Source organism: Oncorhynchus nerka, unplaced genomic scaffold (genome assembly GCF_034236695.1).
Source record: "Oncorhynchus nerka isolate Pitt River unplaced genomic scaffold, Oner_Uvic_2.0 unplaced_scaffold_2041, whole genome shotgun sequence".
NCBI classification, from domain to species: Eukaryota; Metazoa; Chordata; class Actinopteri; order Salmoniformes; family Salmonidae; genus Oncorhynchus; species Oncorhynchus nerka.
In genome coordinates, this window is record NW_027039312.1 from 36,324 (window position 1) to 46,276 (window position 9,953).

Genomic DNA, 9,953 nt, shown 5'->3' on the forward strand with positions numbered 1-9,953 from the left:
TTTCAGACAAAAAGTTAAAGGGTAGGAATCAGAGACGACGCTAGTCCTAAAATATTAATTACCCCCCCCCCTAAATAAATCAATATCAGTCAATATATTTTTTTCTGTGATTTATTTTTTTCGTGAACCGTTCCATCGCATCTTAAACGTCCTATCGGTTCGGCACTAGGACCGGGGAGGCTGCTGCTGCACAAGTGAATGTTGGACTTTCTTCATCAAAGATGGCGGACAGGAGAGGGGTACCCCTACACAGACCTGAACTGGATCAAAGATGGCGGACATAAATACTAGGATGGAAGCAAATGTAAGGTATTATAACGTCATAATGAATCATGCAAAAAAACATGTACAGTTGACAGGAATGTTAGTTAATGGAGAGACAAACGATTATGCTTGTTTTAAATCATAGTTCATTTACGTAAATCGTGATTTAGCCAGCTAGCTGGGCTAGTTTTATAGGTGTTGTGACATGAGTATGAAATTGTCATTCTGGTTGTTTTAGGGACACCCTTTAAACAACCCACAAACCAGGCGGTCGTTTTGTGAAAAAGTGGATGTATAGAATCTAGCTGGCTGAAGAATTTACTGCAAATTGAATGTACAAATTTGTATTTGCCATGCAGATAGATGAAATAACGTATGTTATTGTGCAGTGGATGACTGTGCAGTGGATGATTAAAATCCCTGTATGCCCATGGATGTGTAGCTAGCTATCTATTCGATCTGTGTATGGACCCAAATGTTTGGTATACATATTAGTTCAGAACCTAGCTATAAACCTCAACTATCATAGCCAGTTGTATCAACTTCAAAACAGCCTGAATGACATTAATGAAGCCTATGGATTGAGTAGAATATAATATCATGTTTTGCCAAGGATTCAAGTCAAATATACATGTAGTTATTACCATGCACGAGATCCCCACATTGTAGCCTGTACATTTAATATATTCACTGATCATGTACTCTACCTTGGCAAATTAATGTGCAGTTTAGGTATGAATGTCTTTGAGGTGATCAAATTCCTGTCTTTGAATGACGCCGTGTCTGCATGTATGTATTACAATTATACACTTCAACAGTGTTTACCAATCTTGGTCCTGGGACATTAATGGTGACACATTGTAACTAATAGACTAGAAACAGGATTTAACTAGTTAATTCATATATACAGAAATATATATATTTTTTAAACATTACACTACACTTCCTATGCATCATGTAAATACTCTTAACACCGGTTCATCTCTGCATTGATCTGGTAAACACAGGATTGGTGGAGTATTTCATCACATCACACTTCATTTCAACCAGTAGAGAATGTGAAACACTTTATTGAAAAGCTCATTATCCAAGTGTTATAAATACAAGTTCAATCTGTCCATCAATGCACATCTGTTGTGAATTATAAAAACAGAGGAAGAGAGAGGTGGAGAGAGAGGTGTTAAAGACAGAAAGGGAAAGAGGAGGAGGAGAGAGAGGTGTTAAAGACAGAAAGGGAAAGAGGAGGAGGAGAGAGAGGTGTTAAAGACAGAAAGGGAAAGAGGAGGAGAGAGGTGTTAAAGACAGAAAGGGAAAGAGGTAAACACATAGGAGCAGGGAAGGCAGCACATGATTAATGAATCACAGTGCTACATAAAAGTTCTCTCAGTTCATCACAATTACATAACCATTGGGCCGACTAGAGACACTGTTATCTTAAAAGCAGGTGAGGTGGCGATGATGGGACTGGGGGTTGGCATCCTTTCACATCAAAACATACCTGCAGACCAGAGACAGATGGAGAGAGTGAGCATGTTTAAGCCTTGTGTATTTATTTTTTAATCTAACATTGTTAATCATCAATCAGGAGGCGAAATGCAAAACTGACCTGGGATCATTAACTCTGGGACTACTGCATCTCTATCTGTATTTCAATGTAAAGCATCTCTTTAATAATACTTCCTGTATAATATAAACTGACCTGGGATCATTAACTCTGGGACTACTGCATCTCTATCTGTATTTCAATGTAAAGCATCTCTTTAATAATACTTCCTGTATAATATAAACTGACCTGGGATCATTAACTCTGGGACAGTTGGTGCTTAAAGCTAGTGAGGGAGATAAGTGTTTCCAGTTTCAGAGATTTTTGTAGTTCGTTCCAGTCATTGGCAGCAGAGAACTGGAAGGAGAGGCGGCCAAAGAAAGAATTGGTTTTGGGGGTGACTAGAGATATACCTGCTGGAGCGTGTGCTACAGGTGGGAGATGCTATGGTGACCAGCGAGCTGAGATAAGGGGGACTTTACCTAGCAGGGTCTTGTAGATGACATGGAGCCAGTGGGTTTGGCGACGAGTATGAAGCGAGGGTCAGCCAACGAGAGCATACAGGTCGCAATGGTGGGTAGTATATGGGGCTTTGGTGACAAAACGGATTGCACTGTGATAGACTGCATCCAATTTGTTGAGTAGGGTATTGGAGGCTATTTTGTAAATGACATCGCCAAAGTCGAGGATTGGTAGGATGGTCAGTTTTACAAGGGTATGTTTGGCAGCATGAGTGAAGGATGCTTTGTTGCGAAATAGGAAGCCAATTCTAGATTTAATTTTGGATTGGAGATGTTTGATATGGGTCTGGAAGGAGAATTTACAGTCTAACCAGACACCTAAGTATTTGTAGTTGTCCACGTATTCTAAGTCAGAGCAGTCCAGAGTAGTGATGTTGGACAGGTGGGTAGGTGCAGGTAGCGATCGGTTGAAGAGCATGCATTTAGTTTTACTTGTATTTAAGAGCAGTTGGAGGCCACGGAAGGAGAGTTGTATCAATGTAAAGCATCTCTTTAATAATACTTCCTGTATAATATAAACTGACCTGGGATCATTAACTCTGGGACTACTACATCTCTATCTGTATTTCAATGTAAAGCATCTTTAATAATACTTCCTGTATAATATAAACTGACCTGGGATCATTAACTCTGGGACTACTGCATCTCTATCTGTATTTCAATGTAAAGCATCTCTTTAATAATACTTCCTGTATAATATAAACTGACCTGGGACCATTAACTCTGGGACTACTGCATCTCTATCTGTATTTCAATGTAAAGCATCTCTTTAATAATACTTCCTGTTGTCCTGACCAAGTGACCTCTCACCTCTGATCATGCTGTGTCCTCTATGTAGCCAGTTCAGATGCAGGAGGGGTTCACCGACACAGCTGATATAACCTAGAGGATTTAGGGAGAAGGGGAGAGAGGGATGAAGTGAAGGAGAGAGACTGTTATTGAGAAAATAAGGTAGTTAAAACTGACCCTGTGTTCAACAGGAATCTGTGTGAGGCCTCACCTGGTGTCCACACCACACTAAGTGGCTGCAGAGTACTTTATGCTGAAAAACATGAACGGACCCACAAGGACAAACAATATAGCGTATAGAAATAATGATGTGTCTTACTATTCTCCATGGTTGGCCCTCTTGCCTATTCTTTGAAGGTGGAAGGAGCCACAGTTATACACCTGAACCTGCTTACTGCACAACACAATCCAACAATCAGATCGATACATGAGTGGGTAGTTGTGGGTTATCGGGTGTCTAATTGTTCTACATTTTTTTCAAAATGGGTGATTTAAAATAGCCTGTTTTGTTTTTTGCACAGACATCACACCCTTACCTAAACAGCACCCTCACCTGAGAAGTAGAAATCAAAGGGAGAGAAACTGGGAATGGAATAACTGCAGTTAACATAGCTAAGTAAATGGAAGAATACTCTTATTGCAATGTGAATGGCTCTTAAGAGCCTTTGGTTGTGCATAGTGTAGTCTATGGTGTTGCCAGGGAACAGCACCCTCTTTGAAGAAGTAGGAGGTGAAGATCTCCTGCACACGGATTGCCTCTCTTGCTGCATTGTTGGACCCAATCCTTGAAACATCCTGCAGAACAGCAGACTCCTCCTCTGGGACACAGCGGCGAGCTGCAGATCCCCTCCTGGTCCTCGTGTCCATCATGAAGTTAAGCAGAACACAGGTAGCCTTCACACACCTGAATTCCTCCAGGAGGCAGTCCCAGATGACCCTGGTCACCCAACCTTGCAGTGCCCTACACGGTAACTGTAGGCAACCGTTTTGAAGGAATCTCCAGTTTGCTTATTTATATTCAGTGGCCTGACTGCATCCAGACTGTCAAAGGTCCGTCCTGGTAGATCTGAACCCAATGCAGTTTGGAGTGATCAGATGACAGGAGTCACATTTAGGTGTCAGGTGTAACTGAGGCTGTAGATGCTCCATATCCACTACTTTGAGTGTTGTATATAAATCAAATATTATTTGTCACATACACATGGTTAGCAATGTTAATGCGAGTGTAGCGAAATGCTTGTGCTTCTAGTTTCGACAATGCAGTAATAACCAACGAGTAATCTAACCTAACAATTCCACAACTACTACCTTATACACACACAAGTGTAAAAGGATAAAGAATATGTACATAAAGATATATGAATGAGTGATGATACAGAACGGCATAGGCAAGATGCAGTAGATGGTATAGAGTACAGTATATCCATATACCTATGAGATGAGTAATGTAGGGTATGTAAACATATGCACTATTTTAACATAGTGGGAGATAAACTGTTTTGCTTTTGCACATTTGTTCATTGGTTTTGCTAGTCTGTTGATTGCCAGTCATTGGGTTCATTTGTCTTACAATATGTTCAACTCAAATCAAGCTTTATTTATACAGCACATTTTAGACACGGATACAAACCAACGGGTTCACAGGAAAAAACAATGAAAATAAACAAATATTTACTACACAAACAATAACTGTAAGACTAATGAGCATTCTTAGGAAATGCCATTGATTAAAATATTACTTGGATGCAATATCCAACCCAAAAACATTAGCTTGTTTTTTTAGGAGGGGTTCTGAAAGACACTGAGGGTGTCGACTGAAAATTGACTAGTAAAAACAACTGGGACCTAAAAGACACCCACCATGAGACCCACTAAATCTGCCCAAGAAGAGGCAAACAAAATAAAAACCCACAGCAAACTTAAAAACAGGAAGCAAACCAAAACAGTGGTTAAAATAATTTATTTACAATCAATACCATTCACACTTTACAAAATCATATCTCTCATTCATTCATTGTTAATTTATATTTACAAAACCAAATCACCAAACAAAAACAAACCTCAGGGGAGCATCGTCCCTCCCCGTCATACCTAACCAATACCTAACCCTTTCCTATCTCCCCTTCCCTAATCTATCCCCTTACCAAACTCACTCTAACACTCCCAGCCCTAAACCCCTTTCCACCTCTCCCCGTGCCGCATGCTTCCCCCACTTCCTCTCCTCCCTCTTCATCTTCCCCTCAAATCACCTTCCACCCTTCTCACTATCCCTTCCACCCCCAATCTCTCCCTGTCTTGACTAAATTCTGCCTGGCTTCCCACAGTCCCTTTTAAAGAGACTCATGAGAAGCCAGAGCAGAAACCTGTCCCTATCCGTTCCCTTTGCTCTCCCTACGCCTCTCTAGCCTAGCCCATGTCAAAACAAAATCACTCCTAACCATACCTAGCATCACCCGTGCCCTAGCCCATACTACTCCGGCAAAGGCACAGTCCCAAAAGACATGGCGCACAGTCTCCTCCCTGCCACAAGAGGATCTTGGACAGGTGGGGGATTGCACCAAACTATACCGGTACAATATGGAACGTACCGGCAAGCGCTTATGAAGGCTCAACCAATTCAGGTCCTTGAGCCTGTTGTCCAGGCCCCGCGCCTGCACTCCCTCCCAGACCACTGACGAGATGCCCGCTACAGGCGCAGGACTCCCTGCCTGCCTGACCTCCTCGTACAGGTGCCTGTGGTCTAAACCTACTCGGGCAACTTCAACCTCTGGGTGCGCACGCAGCCACTTGGCCGCATGGCCAAAGTGCCACGGCAGCTGTTCCGCCCGAGGACCCGCGTTAGACCACACCATTACGCTTCTCGCCTGGTACGAATTTTACCTCAAGTTTTGGGATATACTTGGACCAGTGGTTCTCGAAGTCTTGAAGGCCATCCTTGAGACGGGGGTCCCGGGGGGATCAATGGCTGTTGGTGTGCTGTCACTTCTTTATAAGAAGGGGGAAGCAACTGACCTTGGCAACTGGCGGCCATTGACCATGCTGTGCGTAGATTAGATCTCGCTGGACGGGTGTATCACTGGCTGAGCAAGCTCCGCTAACAAGAAAGAAACAAAAATTGAGTCCAGCTTGAGGGGAAATGTGGTACCCCCTACCTCCTCCCCGATGGGACAGATCATGCGTGCCCTGGCGACCCACTCGCACCTGCCACTCCACATAAACTGAAACACAAGCCTCACTAGAGGCCTCCTCAGACAAGCCGGCAATGGGTAGATGTATGCCAAATACAAAAGAGACGGCAACACATCCACCTTTAGGACCAGGACTTTGCCCATAAAAGACAAATACCTAGCCTTCCACATTGCTAGCTTCCTCTGTACCACTGCGATACGCATGTTCCAGTTTAGCGTCGCTGAGCCGGAGGTCTCAAAATGAACCCCGAGAATCCTCTGGGCCCCTACACAGAGAGATAACCCCCCAGGCACATCCGTTCTACCGCGCCATCTTCCGAAAAACTTGACGGAAGACTTTGCATGGTTCAGAACTGCTCCCGACGCTCGGGTGAAATCCCCAAAGATGGCAAGGGACCTTGTCAGGCACGAGTCCTTGCACAACAGCAAGGAAGTGTCGTCGGCGTACTGCGTCATCTTAACACGCAGCCCACCACTTCCAGGGATCAACAAGCCTTCCACCCCTGTGTCTGCCCTAATGGCAGCCCCAGAGGCTCCATGTACAGTATGAAGAGGAGAGCCGAGAGTGGGCATCCCTGCCTGACCCCAGACGAGAGGTCAAAACGTCACCTAAGTGACTATTTACACTAACTCGACACCCCGCTCCGACATATAAAGTACGGATCCATCCTATAAACTTCTCCCCAAATCCTAATCTACCTAACACCCTGAATAGAAAAGATCTATTCACGCGATCAAAAGCTTTCGCCTGATCTAGCGCTGCTACCATTAAAGGCAGCCCTCTATCTTCAACCCAAGCGATGGAATCCCTGATCAACTGTAGGTTCCATCTTATAGAGCGGCCCTCTACCCCGCACGTCTGATCCTCGTGGACGACGTAGGGAAGGGCTGTGCGCAACCGGTCTGCTAAAACCTTTGCAAGAATCTTGTAATCTACGCACAGCATGGTCAATGGCCGCCAGTTGCCAAGGTCAGTTGCTTCCCCCTTCTTATAAAGAAGTGACAGCACACCAACAGCCATTGATCCCCCCGGGACCCCGTCTCAAGGATGGCCTTCAAGACTTCGAGAACCACTGGTCCAAGTATACCCCAAAACTTGAGGTAAAACTCAGCCGGCAGCCCATCCATCCCAGGCACCTTCCCTTTTCCCATCCTCCTAAGAGCGCTCTCAACCTCTTCTAGTGAGATCTGGGCCTCCATCACGTCTCTAATGTCCTCTGGCAACCGCCGGGACAAGTGTTCTAAAAACACGTTTCCCTGCTCTACATCTATTTCCCTTTCCTTAAATAAACCTTGGAAATGATCAGTTGTCACCCTGACCATTTCCTCTGGTTTACTTACTATACTACCATTTTCTTCCCTAACTCCATGCATTACCTTCCTACTCTGCCTGGCCCTAACCGACTTAAAGAACATAGCGGAACAAGTCTCATTATGTTCTAGAAAGCCACTATGCGCACGCTCCAGGAAAGCTCGAGCCTTCTGCTCCTGCAGCTCCCTGAGCTGCGCCTTTAGGGCTGCGAATCTCTCCCAGTCAATCGACCCGCCGAGGTTGCCTGCCTCGTACTCGAGTTCAATTAACCTTTGGATACGATCCACCTCCCTCCTTTCCTCCCTTTTTTTCCTTCTACAATATCCTATTATAAAAGCCCTAATCCTCACCTTAACTAGTTGCTCCTACCCTCTACTTTTTTGAACATTTTGTTAAAAATCGCGCAACATTTCAGCGCCCTGCTACTCATGCCAGGAATATAGTACGTTCATATGGTTAGAATGTGTGTATAGGAAACCCTCGGACGTTTTTAAAACTGGTTAAATCACGACTGTGGCTATTACATAACGTGCGTTACATCGGAAAGCGCAGGAAAACCTGATCACAGAAAATGGAAATAAATATCCTTGCGCCACTTCCAGCAATTGTTAACAGTGAGCCGAATTAGATAAGACCGAGCATTCAACTCCCACAGCATCCCCATGTAGTCGAGTATCTTGTGAATTTAATCCTCTTTGATTCTTGGTTGAACCGAAAGAGGGGCACGACGTACCTCCGGTCTCCGCCCAGATCATTCCGGAAGAGCTCTCTCCTGAAATTTTTTCCAAGACGACAGCTAATGATATGTACATCGCCTACGGATGAATTTTATCGCTTATTAACGTTTACTAATACCTAAAGTAGCATTACAAACGTATTTCGAAGTGTTTTGTGAAAGTTTATCGTCTACTTTTGAATTTTAAAAATGACGTTACGTTGTGAAATCGCTGTTTTTCGTTTATCACACAGTCTACATATAACGATATCTTGGCTTTATATGGCCCGATTTAATCGAAATAAAGACCCAATAGTGTTTATGGGACATCTAGGAGTGCCAACAAAGAAGATGGTGAAAGGTAATGACTGTTTTCTATTTTATTGTGCGGTTTGTGTAACGCCGAAATGCTAATTATTTTGTTTACGTCCCCTGCTGTGCTTTTCTGTTGTAGTGTATTGGTGCATGCTATCAGATAATAGCTTCTCATGCTGTCGCCGAAAAGCATTTTAAAATCTGACTTGTTGCCTGGATTCACAACGAGTGTAGCTTTAATTTGATACCCTGCATGTGTATTTTAATTTACTTTTGAGTTTTAACTAATACTATTAGCATTTAGCGTAGCACATTTGCATTTCCAGAGCTCTAGTTGGGACGCAAGCGTCCCGAGTAGAAGCAACAGGTTAACCTCTTACCTCTACCTGGGACGCTTGCGTCCCAACTAGAGCTCTGGAAATGCAAATGTGCTACGCTAAATGCTAATAGTATTAGTTAAAACTCAAAAGTAAATTAAAATACACATGCAGGGTATCAAATTAAAGCTACACTCGTTGTGAATCCAGGCAACAAGTCAGATTTTTAAAATGCTTTTCGGCGAAAGCATGAGAAGCTATTATCTGATAGCATGCAACACCCCAAAAGACCCACAGGGGACGTAAACAAAATAATTAGCATTTCGGCGTTACACAAACCGCACAATAAAATAGAAAACATTCATTACCTTTCACCATCTTCTTTGTTGGCACTCCTAGATGTCCCATAAACACTATTTGGGTCTTTATTTCGATTAAATCGGTCCATATAAAGCCTAGATTTCGTTATATGTAGACTGTGTGATAAACGAAAAAACATCGTTTCAAAACGTAACGTCATTTTTTAAAATTCAAAAAGTCGACGATAAACTTTCACAAAACACTTCGAAATACGTTTGTAATGCAACTTTAGGTATTAGTAAACGTTAATAAGCGATAAAATTCATCAGGAGGCGATGTAAAGATCATTAGCTGTCCGTCTGGAAAAATGTCCGGCTAGAAACTCAACGAAAATATCCGGTCCTAGACCGGATTAGATACGGTGTCCTGTATGTGTTTGACCAAGAAAAACTCGAAGGGAAATGACAAGACTCTAGACACCCTGTGGAAGCTGTAGGTACTGCAACCTCAGTCAATTAATTGTGGTTCACGTTTATCAATGGGTTCAAGTAGCGCATGGATATATTTTCCCCATTTTCAGTGATCAGTTTTTCCTGTGCTTTTCGATGTAAATGCCGTTCTGGTAAAGCCACAGCAGTGATTTAACCAGTTTTTAAACGTCTGAGTGTTTTCTACCCACACAGACTAAG

General features: G+C 43.2%; 1 protein-coding gene and 1 long non-coding RNA gene across 3 annotated transcripts in view; one reads left to right on the forward strand and one right to left on the reverse strand.

Annotated features, from left to right (window-relative positions):
- Positions 1–109: 109 nt before the first annotated feature.
- On the reverse strand, positions 110–4,352 carry LOC135567467 (uncharacterized). Of its 2 annotated transcripts, none has more exons than XR_010462369.1 (3): positions 3,437–4,352; positions 3,139–3,210; positions 110–260 (listed from the first exon to the last, which is right to left on the reverse strand). It is a non-coding gene; the product is annotated as an uncharacterized LOC135567467 (long non-coding RNA). The 2 variants fall into 2 exon arrangements; XR_010462368.1 differs by lacking the exon at positions 110–260 and adding an exon at positions 1,325–1,762 and having other exon boundaries at positions 3,437–4,351.
- Positions 4,353–5,912: 1,560 nt separating this feature from the next.
- Positions 5,913–9,953, forward strand: part of LOC135567463 (zinc finger protein 239-like) — a 9,169-nt gene continuing 5,128 nt past the window's right edge. Inside the window, exon 1 of the mRNA XM_065014854.1 lies at positions 5,913–5,984. Coding sequence (XP_064870926.1) covers positions 5,913–5,984 — 72 coding nt within the window. The remainder of the gene's footprint in view (positions 5,985–9,953) is intronic.